The 21,111-nt window shown below is 37.5% G+C and overlaps 1 protein-coding gene across 4 annotated transcripts in view; it reads right to left on the bottom strand.

The window, feature by feature from the left end:
• USP33 (ubiquitin specific peptidase 33) overlaps positions 1-21,111 on the bottom strand; it is a 65,143-nt gene that overhangs the window by 14,490 nt on the left and 29,542 nt on the right. For 3 of the 4 annotated variants that reach the window (XM_032296542.1, XM_032296545.1, XM_032296544.1), the window contains exons 8-21: positions 18,911-19,024; positions 18,160-18,238; positions 16,620-17,037; positions 13,312-13,452; positions 11,253-11,365; positions 9,951-10,123; positions 9,759-9,853; positions 9,110-9,143; positions 6,926-6,971; positions 5,890-6,070; positions 4,565-4,691; positions 3,723-3,892; positions 2,343-2,424; positions 29-137 (exon numbers count right to left, since the gene is read on the bottom strand). In XM_032296542.1, coding sequence (XP_032152433.1) covers positions 29-137; positions 2,343-2,424; positions 3,723-3,892; positions 4,565-4,691; positions 5,890-6,070; positions 6,926-6,971; positions 9,110-9,143; positions 9,759-9,853; positions 9,951-10,123; positions 11,253-11,365; positions 13,312-13,452; positions 16,620-17,037; positions 18,160-18,238; positions 18,911-19,024 — 1,882 coding nt within the window. The remainder of the gene's footprint in view (positions 1-28; positions 138-2,342; positions 2,425-3,722; positions 3,893-4,564; positions 4,692-5,889; positions 6,071-6,925; positions 6,972-9,109; positions 9,144-9,758; positions 9,854-9,950; positions 10,124-11,252; positions 11,366-13,311; positions 13,453-16,619; positions 17,038-18,159; positions 18,239-18,910; positions 19,025-21,111) is intronic. The other variant, XM_032296543.1, reaches the window with a different exon arrangement.

Here is a 21,111-nt window from a genome sequence, read left to right as displayed (position 1 = left end):
ATGAATTTGAAAAGCAACACTTTTTTACCCGAATAAAAATTTCCAATTCAGTTTTTCTTCTTTTTTCAATTTTCTCTGCCTCAATTTGGCAAGTGTGACAAATGTACAGATGGTTGACAGCTGGTCCTCCACCATACCTAAAGCATAAAAAATTTAAGAATTAAAATTATGGCAATCTTAAGAAAGCTTACATTCTAGGAAGTTTGTTTCTAATATTTAAGTCAATGGCAAAATACCCAGTTAAAAATAAATTGACTTTTATTTTTCTCAATTAATTTGAGAACTAATAAAATTCTCAAAATAATATAAAAAACAAAAATCAATAAGGACTTGTTATTATGTTTATTAAGGTGAGTGACATTATCAGTTTATTGCTTAACCTGCCTTATATTTATTTCAACTTTCCCTTATAGCTACTTCTGCTCCAAAATGTTAGAGCCAAGAACAGAATAAAAGAAGTAGTTTCAAAAATTATCATGCAACATATAAATCTTAGCTATACATCAGAGCCACAGTCAAAGTTTTCATCAGATGAAGGCCTTCCCTGGTCTCTCAAGTAGGAAGTATTCGATATATGAATGACTTTTAATATTTAACTAAAGAAAACATAATTAATAGGAAAATTGTGGTTCAAATGTTTTAAAACAAAGGTCAGGAGTTTGAGAGCCTGGCCAACATGGTGAAACTCCACCTCTATTAAAAATACAAAAATTAGGCCAGGCATGGTGGCTCACGCCTGTAATCTCAGCACTCTGGGAGGCCAAGGCGGGCAGATCACCTGAGGTCAGGAGTTCAAGACCAGCCTGGCCAACATGGTGAAACCCTGTCTTTAAAAAAAAAAAAAAATATATATATATATATATATATACACACACACACACACACACAAAAATTAGCCAGGTGTGGTGACAATGCATCTGTAATCCCAGGTACTTGGGAGGCTGAGGCACAAGAATCACTTGAAATGAAGGTTGGGAGGGAGAGGTTGCAATGAGCCGAGATCGTACCACTGCACTCCAGATTGGGCGACAGAGCAAGACTCCGTCTTAAAATAAATAAATAAAATAAAATTTTAAAGTTTACAACATTAAGGCCAGGCCCAGTGGTGCATGCCTATAATCCCACTACTTTGGGAGGACAAGGCGGGCAGATGGCTTGACCCAGGAGTTCAAGACCAGCCTGGGCAACCTGGCAAAACCCCATCTCTACAAAACAAACAAAACCCCATCTCTACAAAACAAAACAAACATGGTGGTGCACGCCTGTGATCCCAGCTACTCTGCACGCTGAAGTAAGAGGATCCCTTGAGCCCAGGAGATCGAGACTCGGCAAGGCAAGATCATACCACTGCACTCCAGCCTAGTTGACACAGCAAGAACTTGTCTCAAAAAAAAAAATTTACAATTTAAGAGTAAGATATTGCCAGGTGCAGTGGTTCATGCCTGTAATCCCAGCACTATGGGAGGCTGAAGTGGTGGATCATGAGGTCAGGAGTTCGAGACCAGCCTGGCCAATATGGTGAAACCCCATCTCTACTAAAAATACAAAAATTAGCCAGGCATGGTGGCAGCCAACTGTAGTCCCAGCTATTCAGGAGGCTGAGGCAGGAGAATCGTTTAAACACAGGAGGCGGAGATTACAGTGAGCTGAGATCACACCACTGCACTCCAGCATGACTGACAGAGCAAGACTCTGTCTCAAAAAAAGAAAAAGTAAGATATTCGGCCAGGCATGGTGGCTCATGCCTATAATCCCATCACTTTGAGAGGCTGAGGCAGGTGGAACACGCGGCCAGGAGTTCGAGATCAGCTTGGCCAATATGGTGAAACCCTGTCTCTACTAAAAATACAAAAATTAGCCGGGCGTCGGACACCTGTAGTCCTGGCTACTTGGGAGGCTGAAGCAGAAGAATCGCTTGAATCCGGGAGGTAAAAGTTGCAGTGAGCCAAGATCACGCCACTGCACTCCAGCCTGGGTGACAGAGAGAGAGAGACTCTGTCTCAAAAAAAAAAAAAAAAGTAAGATATTAAATTGTGGGAGGGTACACATATGTAAAATTTTGGTGTGGGGACATGCAAACTATTTTAAACAAGATATTTAAATTACTAAAGTATACCTTTACAGACAGATAATTAGAACAAAAAAAATTAGAAGCATCTAGACTACATCACAGTAGCTACAAAGTCTTCCTACTCACACTTGAGAATGAATAAATGAAGGAAAAAGAAGAGATATTGTACATAAACATACAGCAGAAGGAGCATCTGTGAAATAATCCAATCCCGTTTTAACCAGTTTAACTGACTTTCACAACAATGTATGATCAGATTTAAAAAACAAACCTGCTATATAGGTTATCCCAAATGTTCTGAGGCAGCATCAAAACCAGGTCTTCAATATAACCAGCTTTTCTTGGAGGAACACCTAAAAAAAATAATTTAAACACACTTGTTTCATGCTTTAATTTATATTCCTTTCAAAGATTAAACTCATTTTTTAACAGTAACTAAATGACTGATCATCATTTTTTTTTTTAAGTGGCAGGGTCTTGTTCTGTCACCCAGTCTAGACAGTGCAGTGGCATGACCATGGCTCACGGTAGCCTCAAAATTCCTGGACTCAAGGGATCCTCCTGCCTCAGCCTCCTGAGTACTAAGGACTACAGGCATGCTTCAACACACCCAGCTAATTTTTTAATTTTTTTTGTAGAAACAGGCTCTCACTATGTTGCCCAGGCTGGTCTCAAACTCATGACCTCAAGTGATCCTCCTGCCTTGGCGTCCCAAAATGCTGGGGTTAAAGGTGTGAGCCACAGCATCTGGCCATTTTTTTAAGTCAAGGTCTCACTCTGTTACCCAGGCTGGAGTGCAGCAGCATGAGATCATGGATCACCACAACCTTGAGCTCTAGAGCTCAAGGGATCCTCCTGCCTCAGCCTCCTGATTACAGGTGTGAGTCACAGCACCTAGCTCAATCATTATTCTTACATTCTCTCTCCCAAGAAAGGTAATTATAAAGAATTTTTGGTGAACATATTTCCTCAAGATGAACATATACCTTAGAATTTCTATGTCCAATACAGGTATCCCTATCCCTTTTGGTTTCACTACAAACATAATTACCATGAATATCCCATCTTCAACCTTGAAGTTTGATCAGCATCACACAAAGGTCCCATTTATTGTAGGAACGAACATTAACCCAGGCAGTCTCACAAGGGCCAAAGTTATATTTAATTATGCGGCTTTTTTACTTAAATCCCAGATATATTTTCATACTTGGGAAAAAAGCCAACTATTCATTTAGACAACAGGGTTAAGAACCACCAATATAGTTGGTAGACAAAATCACCAGTACAGGAATGCCTCAGGTAGAAAAAATGATGTATAATAGAAGAGGTCACTGTAATGTAAACAGCTGTTTAAGTATCTGACTCTACTATGAAATTAGAGCTTTCACAGAAGAAAAAGGATCTTTAGAGGCTTTAGACACTAGCGAAAAGTTTAGAAAGTATTTACTCAATAAATATATGCACAATAAAGAGGCTAGAGATTACCTATAATACAAAAGGAAAGTCAATTTCTGACACCATATGGAATTAAACACGTTAAGTTTGAATGCAGGTGGGGAAATGGGAAATAAGGAAAATTTGTGGCTCTCCTAATTTGCAAATTATTTTACAGCAAACCTCTACCACTGCTTTGCATTACAAGATTTCTTACCTCCATGAATACAAAGAAAGTCATTATTTGAAATAGGGCCAGGTTCGGCAAAGGTCTTAAATTTATTTAGCCACTGTCGAGAAATATAAAACTGAAGGAGGCTTGGTTCCATTATGTTCAACAAATTTGATATCCTTCTCCTCTCTTTTTGCGCCTCTTCGCTGCTCTTCCTATCAAGGACAATGATTAATTAAATTCAAGATCAATGATTAAATTCAATTAAAGATCAATTAGGATGTTTATTCATAAATTCAATATGCATTTTACTACATTACTAGTAGATGGATTTTTCTTATTAGACTTAGCACACATATTAACACTAACTTTATTAGGTCTTGGGAATTTCAAAAGAAATATCCTTTGTATAATCCACCATAGGGATGACACTGTATCTTACCTGCGAGTATCTACATAACTACTGGAACACAGTAGGCATTCAAATGTTTGTTAATAAGATCAAGCTAAATAATTAATCTGCTTCTGTTTCAGGAGCTAGCATCTTCTTTTGTAAGATGCTAAAAATACCAAATCTTTTTATAGTAATACTTCAATTATTAGCTACTTTAGGAGAAAAATTAGTACTTAATTCAGACTATCAATACCTAATTTTTAAATTAAAATTAATCTTTCTAAAACAAAATACATCCCTTTGCTCTTCATGTAACAACATTTTCTGAACAAAGAACAATTCTGCTATACAACATTTTAGTGTACTTTACTATAATAAAATAGGAGGAAAACAATTTCTAATCTTGACTCAACAATCCATTAGAATGTCTTAGAAGTCACTGATAAGCCTCAACTGTGAGATGTTCTTTCACATATATAGTTATTTCCATTACCTATAGAAAAGAACATAAGCTTCTGCATTTTGTACAGTAGATTCTGAAACTTCAGTAACACTCTGATCATCAAATTCATACCAGAGATTATTTAGATTGTTTCGGCAGTAGGCTATATAGTGTCCACCTGAATTTGAGGAAAAAGAAATCATTACAACTATACAAAAACAACATAAGAATGGAAGATAAACTTTTTATATTTCCAGTGCCTAGCACAGTAGCTGGGATATAGAAAAAACTATGCTTGTATTTTTTTCAATGTGTATACTTGCCACCATTCCTTCAGCACTAGATGACAGAACATATAATCCTTTTCTTTTTCTTTAAGAGATAGAGTCTTGCTCTGTTGCCCAGCTGGAGTGCAGGGAAGGGATCACAGCTCATTGCAGCCTCAAATTCCTGGGCTCAAGCCATCCTCTTGCCTCAGCCTCCTGAGTAATTGGGACTACAGGTGCACATCACCATGCCTAGCTAATTTGTTTTTTAAAGATGGAGTCTTGCTATATTGCCCAGGCTGTTCTCAAACTCCTGGCCTCAAGTGATCCTTCTGCTCAGCCTCCAAAGGTGCTAGGATTACAGGCATGATTCACTAACACCCAGCTATTAGAATACATAATTTCCTTTTTCTTTTTGACTTGGAATTTCACTTTTATTGCCCAGGTTGTAGTGCCATGACGTAATCTCAGCTCACTGCAACCTCCCTCTCCCGGGTTCAAGCAATTTTCTTGCCTCTGCCTCCCAAGTGGCTGGGATTACAGGTGTCCGCCATCACGTCTGGCTAATTTTTTTATTTTTAGTAGAGGTGGGGTTTCACCATGTTGACCAGGCTGGTCTTGAACTCCTGACCTCTAGTGATCCACCCACCTTGGCCTCCCAAAGTGCTGGGGTTACAGGAGTGAGCCACCGTACCGGGCTAGGACATATAATCTTAAAAAACCTAATATAAAAATCATCATGTTAATCCCCTTATTATTTAACTGTATACAATTTTCAATATTGTAAACATCATAGTAAAAAATATTTAATTTCATAAAATTGACGTTTTTAATAATTAGCAGTAACATCTGTTTTTAATGTTTTTTTCTTTTAGAGATTCAGATATTATTTAAAAGATCAATTAGGATGTTTATTTATTCTTTTTTTGTTTGTTTTTTTGTAGAGATGGGGTTTCACTATGTTGCCTAAGCTGGTCTCAAACTCCTGGCTTTAAGTGAGTCTCCCTTAGTCTCCCAAAGGGCTGGGATTACAGGCATGAACCACCATGCCCAGGCTTATTTTATTTTATTTTTTTAATCTAGGAACAATTGTTAAACCTATATACTTACTACTTGCAGTTCCATGATGGCAAATGACTGACAGAAGATCATATGTCACAATTTGAGCTGGACTATCCTTGGCAAGAAATGGCTGAAGATCCAAGCCTTCTAGCGGAAATGAAACATGGGTACTGATTTTGGTGGAAAACATTAGCTCATGTCTGAATCTTTTAAGGTGGATGCATAAAATCTAAAAGAGAATAAAATTTAAAAAAACTAATTTGTCAATACAAAAAAACAAAAACCACTGTAACAAGTAAAACTCAGTAATATTTTTATTCAATAACCAAGAAACTGAGGTGTTCAATCAAAATACAATTATAAAGTTATTTAGATTTTTACTTAGTTTTAAATGCTAGATAAAGGAGTGTATTCAATATACACTGACGTGTCAAGGTTAAGTATTAATCTGCAAGTATAACCTGCTTCCAGAGATGCAAAAAATATGGAAATGGTGAAACATGGTACTAAGTTCACTGCTATTTGTTTTTATAATTTTACACTTTAGACCTGGAAAGATCCTGCAAGTTTGATTAAACTTTATTCAACATAGCACACTGTTAAAGGGCACTTACAGTATTTAACTCAATACTTTTAAAATGAATAATTTTTTTTTTTTTTTTTTTTTTGAGATAAAGCCTCACTCTCTTGCCCAGGCTGGAGTGCACTGGCACAATCTCAGCCCACTGCAACCTCCACCTCCTGGGTTCAAACAATTCTTCTGCCTCACCTTCCTGAGTAGCTGGGACTCTGGGCACACGGCACCATGCCCAGGTAATTTTTGCATTTTTAGTAGAGGCGGGGTTTCATCACATTAGCCAGGAGGCTCTCAAACTCCTGACCTCGTGATCCACCCACGTCAGCCTCCCAAAGTGCTGGGATTACAGGTATGAGCCACTGCACCCAGCAAAAAATGAATAATCTTAATACGGCATACATAGCAACCATTCAATTCTTCAACCAAGCAAAGAGAATTTATTACTATATTTTGTTACATTAATACTTTGTGTTCCTACCACAAGTTGAGTTAAAATAACACCCATACCTCAGGAAACTTTTGTACTTTACAAAACTTTACTCCATTTCTCAACCTAAGGGGAGAAAAGAGAAAATCAATTAATCTACAAAAAGACAGTATATTTAAATTTGCAGCAAAAATCTTTTAGAAGATGCAGAGACCCAGCACGCCCAACATGGTGAAACCCCACCTCTACTAAAAATATAAAATTAGTGAGGCGTGGTGGCGAATGCCTATAGTCCCAGTTACTCGGTGGGGGGGATCTGAAGCAGAAGAATCACTTGAATCCAAGAGGCGGAGGTTGCAGAGAACCGAGATCACGCCATTGGACTCCAGCCTGGGCGACAGAGTGAGACCCTGCCTCAACAAAAAAACAAACATAAAAAAAAAAAAGGAAAGAAAATGCAGAGACAAAAGATACCAGACTAGAACCGGGCATGGTGGCTCACGCCTTTAATCCTAGCACTTTGGGAGGCCTAGGTGGGTGGATCACCTGAGGTCCTGAGTTCATTCGAGATAAGCCTGACCAACATAGAGAAACCCCATCTCTACTAAAAATACAAAATTAGCCAGGTGTGGTGGCGCATGCCTGTAATGCCAGCTACTCAGGAGACTGAGGCAGGAGAACTTCTTGAACCCGGGAAGCGGAGGCTGCAGTGAGCCAAGATTGAGCCATTACACTACAGCCTGGGCAACAAAAGCAAAACTCTATCTCTAAAAACAAACAAACAAAAAAGGTATCAGACTAGAAACACTCGCCACTGAATTATGTTGCACATATACATTAAATATCTTTTTTTTTTTGAGATGGAGTTTCCCTCTTGTCGCCCAGGCTGGAGTGCTGTGGTGCAATCTCGGCTCACTGCAACCTCTGTCTCCTGGGTTTATGCAATTCTCCTGCCTCAGCCTCCCAAGTAGCTGGGGTTATAGGTGCCCGCCACCATGCCCAGCTAATATTTTTATTTTTGGTAGACACAGGGTTTTCCCATGTTGATCACGCTGGTCTCTAACTCCTGACCTCAAACTCCTAATCTCAGGTGATCCACCCATCTTGGCCTCCCAAAGTGCTGGGATTACAGGCATGAGCGACAGTGCCCGGCCTACATTAAATATCTTAATCAAAACACTGGAGTCCCTTATTGTAAAAAATAATTCAAACCAAGATATCAGTAATCAAAAATTTAGGGTTGTATAATTATTTGATGAAAATTATTTTCTGTTTTAACAAATGTGCTACTGTCTATGGTGTGGCTATGACTTTAAACATCTAGGTATTAAGTAAAACTAGATAAAGCAAAATCTCAGTTTTATAAAATTTGTAGTTCAAGCCAATATATCAAAATCTTGGACAGGCACGGTGGCTCATGCCTAGAATCCCAGCACTTTGGGAGGCTGACACAGGCATATCACCTGAGGTCAGAAGTTCAAGATCAGCCTGACCAACACTGCAAAACCCCATCTCTACTAAAAATACAAAAACTAGCTGGGTGTGGTGACGGGCACCTCTAATCCCAGCTACTTGAGAGGATGAGGCAGGGAGAATTGCTGGAACCCAGAAGGCGGAGGTTGCAGTGAGCCAAGATCGCACCACTGCACTCCAGCCTGGACAACAAAGCAAGACTCTGTCTCAAAAAAAACAAAGTCTTGACCGGGCACAGTGGCTCATGCTTGTAATCCCAGCATTTGGGGAGGCCAATGTTGGCAAATCGTCGTGAGCCAAGGAGTTCAAGAGCAGCCTGGGCAACACAACAAAACTCCATCTCTACAAAAAACAGAACAATTAGCCAAACATGGTGGTGTGCAGCTGTAGTCCCAACTACCTGAGAGGCTACGGCAGGAGGATCACCTGTGCCCAGGAGGTTGAGGATGCAAAGAGCTGCAATCACGCCACTGCACCTTCAGCCTTGGCGACAGAGTGAGACTATGTCTCCTCCCCCCCCAAAAAAAACAAACAAAAAAACAACTTTATTCTTACATGTGGTAATGTGGTAAAAAAGATAAAGGATTTGATTATTAATAATCAAATCTGTATTTGTCAAGTTTTTACCTTACATCTGTTTCACAAAACAGCTAATCTCTATTATTACTAGAATAAAGCTTTCTGGTCTATATTCTTCTAAATACAGTGGCAAACTTAACTCCACATACCCAGTTCTAAAAACCAAGAAAAATACACAACATGCAATTAAAAGCACTGTCAATGTCACTTACTTTTTGCACTTTTCACAACTGTACATATTGTCACCTGCAAATAAAACAGATCTGGTCACTGCTTTCAAATTAACAGCAAACTGCTTATTATGGTCCTGTAATTCTTTGATTTTGCTCCATGCTGACGTCCCAGCACAGTAAAACAAGGTTCCTTTTTTTCAGTCTATGCTCATGAATCAGATTACTGTTTACCTTCCCCTCCCTTAACTCCTGCCAACACTGAAATCCTGCCTCAAATAATATCTTTTCCATTTATTCATTCAACAATACTTACTGCCTGTCATATGTCCAAGCAAGGTGCTAGATACCCAAAAATAGTGAATGACCTTAAATAATATGGAGTAGCTCACAAGTACAGATACATAAGTAAGTCCATTATTTTGGTTGAGTTTGCCCTTCTATGAATCTCAGAACAGCTATAAAATATTTCACCTCTCATTTGTCTTACACTACAGGAATTCACATGAATTCCTTCAGGATGTGATTTTTCTTGTTATATTTATATCGTCAAGGAGGACACTAACACTATGCCAATAAGTGAAAGTACTATTAAGATGTCTTAAAACTTAACTTTTATGAGTATATTTTCCCACTAGTATTTTAGATTCACCTACAACAATTTAGCCATAGATATGATTACATTTCTTACCTTTTAGTTCATCTCTGGCGAAGAACGCAGCAAGACAATCTTGCAAGGTTACTACTGGACCCCAAAACCAGCTAGGGACACATGAGACAACAAACCTGAAACATCATTGATAGAAAAAAAAGGAAGTGTTCTGCCAGTACAGCAGAAACGCAGTTTTAACAATCATACAATACAAAGAAAATAAATACATACCTCTTCACATATTCCATGAAAAATGCTATCCACCCTTGTGGAGCATATGCTTCGCCACATGATCCTGCTTTGACTATAGAAGTTGGATGACTTGATGAATGCAGCTTAGCAAGGTCTTCCTTGCCAGGAATTGGCAAGGACAGATCTTGAAAGGTCTCGAGGGTTACAGACACCTACAATTGTTTGTGTTTTAAAAACAAGATGAACATAATCCAGCAAAACATTCACAAGGTTAGATTTTAGGCTCCAAAGATCAAAGCAAGTTTAAATAAGAAAAAAAAATTAAACTGCTTTTATAGTCATAATAGCAAAAAACAAACACTTGCTCTGTATCAGGTGCTATTCCAAATTTAATCTTCACATAAGCCCTGTGCAGTAGCTGTTAGCATCCCCATTACAATCACAGACATTGCAGCATTAAAGACCCCAAATCCAGCATCTTGGATGCTGCATCTTGAGGTCCAAATTCTTAAACACTATTGTATTTATTTTTGAAAACTGACCTTTGATGGTAGTTTTAAAATGTTTTTTAAAAAGGGTAAGGCAAAACCTGGCATCTAACTTTAAATAGCTAAAAACATGTCTGATAATTCCACTTAAATATTTAGTACCAAAATAACCTACATTAAAATTACCCTACTGAAAGTCCTTAGATTTGACTTTAGGTTCTAACACAATAATTGATTTTTGTTTTTGATATGTTATTTCATATTCATCATTGCCCCAAATTAGAATTGTTTTTAAGAAAAGCTCAAAGAAACTTTGAAGATTTGAAGTGTTATTTTAAAAATGCATGATAATTTTAATTTATGCCTTTGCTAGTGTCTATGAATTTGATACGAACTTTAGTATCTGAGCCCCAGCCTAAACATGGAAAAATATTTACAAACCATATTATAACTAAATGTAAGAGATACATTCACAGCTTCGTGCCTGTGAATGTCAACAGATTCTCAGTATACAAATTTCATCAGCCTTGGGAGAATATGCATGTGTTACCAATTCTTGTTGCTGAACAACTTCTCACCTTTACATGTAACCAAAATAAATGACAAATTTAATAATTTTTCCTAATACATGCCTGTCCAATGATGGGTCACAATCCTTTAAATAGGATGTTGCTGCTATTTCCAAAAAAGTAAATTCCACACCTAGAATCAATTTGTATTGATGTAAACACAATAAATGCATACATGATCATCAATAGCAAAGAAAAGGAATTAAACTTTTCACATCATCTTGTCACATTTTTCAAGAGCACTGTCAGGAATTTTCTGTGTATTCTAATGCCTTCATACTCACCCTGTCACAAGTCAGACACTGTACTGAACTAATGATTGTTCCATCAAATATGTCTGAAATAACACTTCTGTATTTCTTGTGCTGTTTTTTTCTCTTTGGAGATGCAGACTGAGCTAGGATTGAAAAACATTAAAAAAAAAAATCAAAGCAGCTCCTTTAAAATTTTTCTCTAGAATTTTTTTACTGCTTTGTCAATCTTACTTGTACATGATCTCTAGAATCTTCAAACTGTAAAAATTACTGTGCTAAAAAGGAAATTTCAAAATACTTTTCAAAAGAGCATAAAAAGAAACCAAGCAGACAAGGCTTCAGATGTTTGCTGTTTTTTATAAAAGTATAAATGATCCTTGGCCACCATAAAAGTACATATGAGAAAACGAAAAAATTCTAAATTAGTACAATATTCAAGGCATTTTTCTCCATATGCAAGATGGTGGAAATGCTTCATCATTGAGATGTCTACTTAAATGTTCTACAAGGCAAAAAAAAAAAAAGAGGGAAAGAGGTTAGAAAGTGAGGGAAAGATGAAAGTCATCATCAAGCTAAAGATAAAATAGGAGGGATTTGGTCTCCCCATCTTTGTTTTTGTTCCAAGTAAGGCTTTATTTGAAGAAAAGATTCTATTATTTAAAGTTTTTAAGAACTCTTTATATATTTCTGGATACAAGTCCTTTGCTAGCTATATGATTTATAACTACTTCCTCCAAACCTTATCTTTCCATTCTATTAATGTCCTTTGTCAAGAAAAACTTTTAATTTTTTCTTTAATGAATCATGCTTTTGATGTCTTTAAGAACCCCTTGTCTAAACCAAGGCCATGAAGACTTTCTCCTATGTTTTATTCTAAGAAAATGTAATACTGGAGCTCTCATATATACCTGGAAAGAATATGAAATGGCAGACACTCTGGTAAAAAGTCTAGCAGTTTAATACAACTATAAGCATTAAACAAACATAAAACCCAGTATTCCACTTCCAGGTATTTGTCCTAGACAAATGAAAATATGTTCTTATAAAAACCTGTACATAAATTTTAGACCAACATTATTCACAATTGCCAAAAACTGGAAACAATTCAAAAGTCCACCAATGAATAAGTGAATAAATAGTAGTATACCCATAAAAAATGAAACATTAGGCCAAGTGCGGTGGCTCACTCCTGTAATCTCAACACTTTGGGAGGCCAAGGTGGGCGGATCACAAGATCAGGAGTTTGAAACCAGCTTGGCCAGCATGGTGAAACCCCATCGCTACTAAAAATACACAAAATTAGCCAGGCAAGGTGGCATGCACCTGCAGACCCAGCTACTTAGAAGGTTGAAGCACAAGAACTGCTTGAACCAAGCAAGCGGAGACTGCAGTGAACCGAGATTGCACCACTGCACCCCAGCCTGGGAGACGGAGCGAGACTGTCTCAAAAAAACAGAAAACAAAAAACAAAAAAAAAAAAAAGAAAAGAAAAAGAAACATTCCTCAGTAATAAAAAGGAACAAACTATTCAGACATGCAGTAAGTAGTGTGACTGAATCGCAAATGCATTGTGCTGAGAGGCAAGCCTGTTTCAAATACTACATATAAAAAGATTTTTTAAAAATCAAAAGACAACATAGTATATGATTCCATTTATATGTCAAGTTAAATACTTAACAAGGTATTTTGCCTTTCTGGGAAAAGGCAAAACAATAAGAAAAGAGGATCAAGAGTGCCAGAGCATAGGGGTAGGGAGATGATCTGATTACAAAGTAGTAGTATTCGGAAATTATTTGGGGTGTTAAGAGCTGTTCTGTATTCTATTTGTGATGGTGGTAACAAGAATCTATGCTGCAAGTGTTAAAATTCATAAAGCTCTACACAAGAAAAAGTGAATTCAACTGTATGTAAAATGCTAAAAATAGGACCAACACACAAAATTTTTAATCATGTCTGTGTAAAATTATGCTATCCGTTTTAAAATATCAAATCATATTTCCTAATTAACACTTTAAATTATCAAATATCAAAACCATCATTTTAAACTAAAGCCCAAAGCAAAAGAGACTGAATAAGAGAAACTTTTTACCTTTTTTGTGTGGTGGTGCCAATCCTGGCCACAAATTGCCTGATTTAGGAGGGCTTGCTGATAAACGTGGGTTAACACCTTCATTTGATGGAAGAATTTGTGGTGAAGACAGGTCATTTGAATGGACATCAGTGATATATTCTATAAGATTTAAAATTGTATTATTACCTTAAATAGTAAAATTACTCCACCTGTCCAATAATGTTAAAGGTTTCTTGGTTTGATATTTTGCACACAATTCTTATTAACAAATGTCAAGTTAAATACTTAACAAGGTATTTACTAAGCAAAATAACAGTAATCTTCTACCCAGAAATGCAACTAATATATATTTGTTTGTTTATTTATTTACAGACAGTCTCCCTCCGTCCCCCAGGCTGGAGTACAGTGGTGTGATCTCGATTCATCTCAACCTCTGCCTCAGGGGTTCAAGCAATTCTCCTGCCTCAGCCTCCCAAGTAGCTGAAATTACAAGTGTTTGCCACCAGGCCTGGCTAATTTTTATATTTTTAGTAGAGATGGGGTTTCACCATGTTGGCCACATTGGTCTTGAACTCCTGGCCTCAAGTGATCACCCCACTTCGGCCTCCCAAAGTGTTGGGATTACAGGCGTCAGCCACCATGCCTGGCCCCAACTAATATTTATAACACACTACTATTACAGTCAGTTTAGGAAGTGAGCAGTGGAAACACGAAGCCAAAGAGGATCTTGTTTGTCCACACAGCTCATTTAAAAAAAAAAAAAACAAGAGGCTGGGCCCAGTGGCTAAAGTCTATAATCACAACACTGGGAGGCCAAGATGGGAAGACTGCTTGAGCCCAGCAGTTCAAGACCAACCTGAGCAACATCATGAGACCCACCCCCCAACTCTACAAAAAAAATCTAAAAATTAGCTGGGCATGGTGGTGTGTGCCTGTGTGCCAGCTACTCAGGAAGCTGAAGTGGGAGGATCACTTGAGCCCAAGAGGTTGAGGCCATGGTGAGATGTGATCATGCCACTGCACTCTAGCCTGGGTGACAGAATGAGACCCTGTCTTAAAAAAAAAAAAAAAAATTCAGGACAGGTTTTTTTTAGAAGTTCTAAAACCATGTGGGAGAAAAATAGATTATTCTCAAACTAACATAATCAAAATCAGGAAACGTAGGTATAATCATAAGTTATTTTATTCTTACTTTAATGAAAAGAAAAAAAAAATGGGCCAGGTGCAGTGGCTCACTCCTGTAACCCCAGCACTCTGCCCAAGGTGGGCAGATCACCTGAGGTCAGGAGTTTGAGACCAGGCTGACTAACACGGTGAAACCCTGTCCCTACTAAAAATGCAAAAATTAGCTTGGTGGCACACGCCTGTAATCCCAGCTACTCGGGAAGCTGAGGCAGAATTGCTTGAACCTGGGAGGCGGAGGTTGCAGTGAGCCAAGGTCGCACTCTAGCCTGGGCAACAGAGTGAGACTTCAACTCAAAAAGAAAAAGGAAAAGAGAATTAAAAAAATAAAAGACGAAAGAAAAAAGAAAAAGAAAAAACATACCACTTAATCAGGAAAGAACCTTTTTTTAGAATTAAATTATAAGATGAATCAAGAAAATGTAAGAGCTATCTCGATAGTATGCTGTTGGATTCCTAGTGCCTAACATATTCCAGGGCAACAGTAAATATTTGAATGAAGAAAAGAGAATTGTTAATAAGAGACCTTGAAAGGGGATGTACTCAGAAATTTTTCCAGATAATGCAAAATCATTTTTCACACAGGTATTTCTCAATATTTCAACCATGACTAAATCAGACTGCATAATATTGGGAGTAAAAAAAAGACTCACTCTAGGACTTTCTGAAGGGAATAAAGTTAATGAAATTTAGGTCAGGGGTTGGCAACTTTTTCCTATAATGGGCCAGAGAGTAAATATATTAGCTTTGTGTGCCTTATGGACTTTGCCAGATTTTTTTCATCAAGCCCTTAAAACACTAATAGCTCAGACTCCTGATTTAGGTCATCCCCTAGTTACCACATATAAGAACAAACCTGTTACAGAGCAACAAAAGACAGTATGTCCCTAATGAAGCTTAACTGGGCTTTTGACAAGAAAAGCCTGGACAGCAGTTAAAACTAAGTCTTTCAATACTAATATTTGACATATTTATTCACTAACAACTTCTACATAAGATCAGTATAATGAAGGAGCCTAACACTCCTAGTCTTCCTGACTAGAAAGCACCTATGCACTTTACGCAAGTGAACCACAAGTCTTCCTATAGTTAAGAGTATTTCTCAAGAAGAAATTTTGGATTCATTAAAATACCTAAATAAATAATTTAGTTACTCTCACTCTTGAGTCATTAGAGAAAATAAACTTTTTTACATTACATGTCTGCAACTTATTTTAAGATCACATAATTTGAACCTCTAATGGCCCAATCTTATGTGCTTTGGAAAACTAAATACCACATTAAGCCAAGATAACTCTTGAAGAGATAAACTACAAAGAAATTTAATTCAACTTTCATTTGGCCACATACTCTTCCTCAAAGGGACACTAACTAGTGTCATAGCATAATCTATCACAACAGGGCTCACTATAGTTAATTAAACTTCTACACTGAAACACATCTGATGTGACTCCAATGACAACAATCTAAATCTACTAGTGAATAATAATTAGAAAATTGCAATTTGGGTTATTTTGCGTTCTTCCAGGATCTCAACATAATTTGCTTAAAACGGAAAATTCTGAGGACACCAATTTTTTAGATTACTGCATAAGTATACAAAAGACATCTGATGAAATGTTTACTTCAAAAGGAAGATGAATTTCTTATATAATTAAATGACCCCTACATTCCTTTTATCTTCAGGTTCTATAATTTTATGACTCACACACACGAATACTGCAAAATTATAATTCTAATCCGAAATACCCAAAGTAGGCCGGGCACAGTGGCTCACGCGTGTAATCCCAACACTTTGGGAGGCCAAGGTGGGTGGGTTGCATGAGCTCAGTACTTTGAGACCCGCCCAGGCAACACAGTGAAACCCCATCTCTACTAAAATACAAAAAATTAGCCAGGCGTGGCAGCGTGCCCCTGCAGTCCCAGCTACTCGGGAGGCTGAGGCAGGAGAATCACTTAAATCAGGGAGTTGAAGGCTGCAATGAGCCAAAATTACACCACTGCACTCTAGCCTGAGTGACAGAGCAAGACACTGGCTCAAAAAAAAAAAAAAAAAAAGAAATACCCAAAGTAACAATTATTTAAACACCCATGTCTACAAATGAAATATTATCATTTTCATGAACAAACTACTAAATTGTCACCTGAAGCTCTGCTGTGTATTTGCACTTTGACGGTTTCCTGGTTGTTCAAGTCAACTGTTTCAGATACAGAGTCTCTATCTTTATCTAATTCACCTTCAGAATTTAATTTATTAATCTTATTGCACATCTTCTCTTTTTGCCAATCTTTTGACATTTCTGAATTGTTCTCATCATCCTGAATTAACATTGTTGTTTCATTATTATCTTCAGAAAAGCCTCTAGAGCTAGTTTCATTTTCTGCTTTATCACTGTTGCTACAAGATTCACAAGACTGAAAATCTACATCCGACTGGCTCTTGTCTTCTTCCATTGTCTCCTCAGTCGTTATGGCTTGAGGATCTTCTTCTACTTCCATGACTTGCTCTTTCAGTTCTTCATGAAGCAGATCCATTAAACATCGAAGGAATTCTTGAGCATCCTAATATATCAGCAACATAATGTTACCACTTCATTACATGTGTATAAAGAAACGTAAAGGAAAATACACAAAATATCATTATCAACTGTTTTATAAATGTACAGCACTATATTGAGAAAATACCAGTTTGTAGAACATAAGGTACTAGAGTAATGAGATGCATTAACTCCAAAACATTACGTAAATGAAAGTTTTCTTTTTTTAGATGGAGTCTCATTCTGTTGTCCAAGCTGGAGTGCTAGGGCATGACCACAGCTCACTGTAGCCTTGATCCTCCAGGCTCAAGCAATTCTCCCACCTCAGTCTCCTGAGTAGCTGGGACCACATGCATGTGCCATCACACCTGCTTGATACATATTTTAAAATTATTTTTAGAAATGAGGTCTCCCTATGTTACCCAGGCTGGTCTCAAACTCCTGGGCTCAAGCAATCTGCCCACCTCAGCCTCCTAAAGTGCTGGGATTATAGGCATGAGCCATCATGCCCAGCCAGATATAAGTTTTAATAAACTAAAGATGATCTAAAGGTCAATTTCTGCTGGATTCGGGGGCTCATGCTTGTAATTCTAACATTTTGGGAGACCAAGGAGGGAGGATCGTTTGAGTCAGGAATTCAAGAACACCCAGAGCAACATAATGAGACATTATCTCTCTAAAAAAAATTTAATTTAATTTAAAAAGCCAGGTGTGGTGGCTCACGCCTGTAATCCAACACATTGGAAGGCCAAGGAGGGTGGATCACCTGAGGTCAGAAGTTCAAGCCCAGCCTGGCCAACACGGCAAAACCCCATCTCTACTAAAAACACAAAAATTCGCCGGGTGTGGTGGCACACACCTGTAATCCCAGTTATTCAGTAGGCTGAGGCAGGAGAATCACTTGAACCCAGGAGGTGGAGGTTACAGTGAGCCAAGACTGAACCACTGCACTCTAGCCTGGGTGATAGAGCGAGACTCCACCTCAAAAAAAATAAAGAAAAGTTGAAAAAATATAAACAATAAACATGGCAAGAGAAAGACACAAGGAGTGATGACCCCAAAAGATAAGTAGACCAAAAAAAGCATAGTGCCATTTTCCAAATGTATTTAGATTATTAAAATTACGAATAAAAAGCAATAAACTAACCTGCTGAGAATACCCCCGAAATGTTGGATTTACAGTTTTAATTCCTTGAAACAGGTTAGTAGGCACAACAGATCCTGGCCTGAGCAAGAAAACATTTTTAAAGAGTAATTTTTGTGATTTAAAATTTTTATTTTAAAAATTAACAACCAATAATTCAAAGTGTTAAATTGAAAATTATGTTGAAAAAAAAAATCATTGAAAACTGCCTAATACTATATTTCACAGGCACATCAAAATATCTTATCCCTGATATTTTAACTGATGTTTTATGCTGTCTTCCCTCAATTAAATGATTATGACTTTGCAAAAATGCAAATTTCCTGAATAGTTCTCTAAAACAAAATTATTAACATATTACAGCAAACTATGATCCCAATGCTAACCTTTAGAACAAATAAACATAAGCAGAAAAACATTCATATAGATATTTAGGGGCTGATTTTATCATTGTGTGAGAATGCCTACTCTTGAATATAAAACTCTATAAAGTTCCAGTAATAGCAGCTTTAACATTCCAACACTATCCCACTAAACCAAATACTTCTAGACTTCTATGATACCTTCATCTGCTTCTAAACTTCTATATCACCTTATATTCAACTTCAAATGTAACATGCCTGAAACAAAGCTGTCTCAAATATGTCTCTCTTCTACTTTTTTTCTGGCTCCATAAATAGACCTGCATCCTTTCAATATTTATAATATTCATTTAAAAGTTTAATAAAGAAGAAAAATATAGTAAGTTCCATACCTGCTTTTATGCCACAGTTCTGTCATTAGTTTGAGATAACTTTTACAAATGGCTGGTTTCTTATCTGTTCGAGCTAGTCCTCCACAATCAAGAAAAAACTGTGTCAAAGGTGGGCTAATTTTAAAAAGAGAAAAACCTTAGAGTGGAGTCAAAGCTAATACTGATTATTTCTAGTCATTCAATTAACTGACAACATATATATCCCTGTAGCTGTTCTTTCTTTGATTCCTTTTACAGCTTCACCTTTATTCCTTCATATTCTTAAAGAGCTCAATCCTTTCAAATCAGATTTGGCCCCACCATGTCAGAGTCCTCCATGCTGCCAGATACACTTTTCAGTCCCCACTCACTAATATCTGCCACAGACGGCCATGCCCTCATTCTTGAACAAAACTTCTCTGGACTACTATAATGCATTTTCCTACTTTTCTTCTTTGCCTTTCTAAACTCCTTTTCCCTCTTTATTGCTGTTTTTGCCCTTTACATATAAATACAAGGATTCCTCAGGACTTGATCCTATGATTTTTCCCTATATACCTTTTTTCCCTGGGTGATCTAAAATTTTCAACCATATTCCAATGATGGCCAAATTTACATAAAGTCAACTACGTCATCTAAATTTCAGATTTATATCAAATGGGCAAACTGATGGCTGTCATGGCATTTCAAATTTAACAGGATCAAAATTTAACTTTCAAGTAAACCTGCACTTCCTCCAGCCTTCTACATTCCATTATATGGCACTAATATTTGTTGGTGGCTCAGGTTAGCAATTTATAAGGAAACAATTTATAAAGAATGTATTAGTTTGAGGGACCCTCCATAAATCTATTTATAGGAAACAGAATCTATTTATAGGAAACTGACTGGGCAAAGGACCAAATCCTGACCTACAATAAACTAAACCTCTTATGAAGGCATTAGATAACTACTAAGCCATCTCTTTACCAAGTGCAATTTTTTTGGGGGGAGGGATTGAGACAGGGTCTTGTTACGTTGTCCAGGCTGGTTCCAGAACTCCCGGACTCAAGCAATCCTCCCACCTTAGCCTCTCAAAGTGCTGGAATTAAGGCATGAGCCATCACACCCAGCCACCAATAGTGTAAACGTATCAACCACATCTTTTTCAACAAAAATCAGAAGAATTACAAAGTAAATCTGTGGAAGCAGTATTGTACAGTAATCAACAACAAAAGATCCAGAAAAACAAACATATACATAAAAATCTAAGATTCAGAATTTTGTCCGTGCCAGGCATGGTGGGTCATGCCTATAATTCCAATACTTTGGGAGGCCAAGGTGGGACATCACTAAAGGACAAGAGTTCAAGACCAGCCTGGGCAACATAGCAAAAATCCATCTCTGCAAAACTTTTAAAACATTATCTGGGAGCAGTGGCATGCACCTGTGGTCCTAGTTACTTGGCAGGCTGAAGCAGGAAGATCCCTTGAACCCAGGAGTTCAACGCTGCAGTGAGCCACAATTGCTCCACTGCACTATAGCCTAGGTGACAGAGTAAGATCCTGTCTCCAACTTAAAAAAAAAACAAAACAGAATTCTGCTAGTATTTACTATGTGGTTAGGTTGGTAAAGTTATTTAAACTTCTGTGTCTGGTTTTCTTTTCTTTTTTTTTTTTTTTTTTTTTTTTTTTTGAGATGGAGTCTTGCTCTGTCACCTAGACTGGAGTGGCACTATCGGCTCATTGCAACCTCCACCTCCCGGGTTCAAGCAATTCTCCTGCCTCGGTCTCCTGAGTAGCTGGGATTACAGGTGCGAGCCACCACACCCGGCTAATTTTTTTTTTTTTTTTTTTTTTTTTTGTATTTTTAGTAGAGATGAAGTTTCACCATGTTGGTCAGGCTGGTCTTGAACTCCTGACATCATGATCCTCTGCCTTGGCTTCCCAAAGTGCTTGGGATTACAGGTGTGAGCCACCATGCCCGGCCTTGGTTTTCTTATGTGTATAAAAATAACAACAGCATCAACCTACAGTTCTCTCATCATAAGAAAACTGTTAAACTTTGAATCTGCTCTCCCTTTCTCTACTTACTCTACCCACATCCCATCAATCAATCATCCTCCTAAAAATGTTTATCTCCAATTTCTTCACTCTTTTCCTACCACTCCAGATGATTAAACTACCACTACTTCTTACATAAATCATTATAATAGTCTCCTAGCTGGTCTTTCAAATTCCACT

This window comes from Sapajus apella, unplaced genomic scaffold (genome assembly GCF_009761245.1).
Source record: "Sapajus apella isolate SASKATOON/1434 unplaced genomic scaffold, GSC_monkey_1.0 scaffold36, whole genome shotgun sequence".
Classification (NCBI taxonomy): Eukaryota; Metazoa; Chordata; class Mammalia; order Primates; family Cebidae; genus Sapajus; species Sapajus apella.
This window is presented reverse-complemented; position numbering and strand designations above follow the sequence as displayed.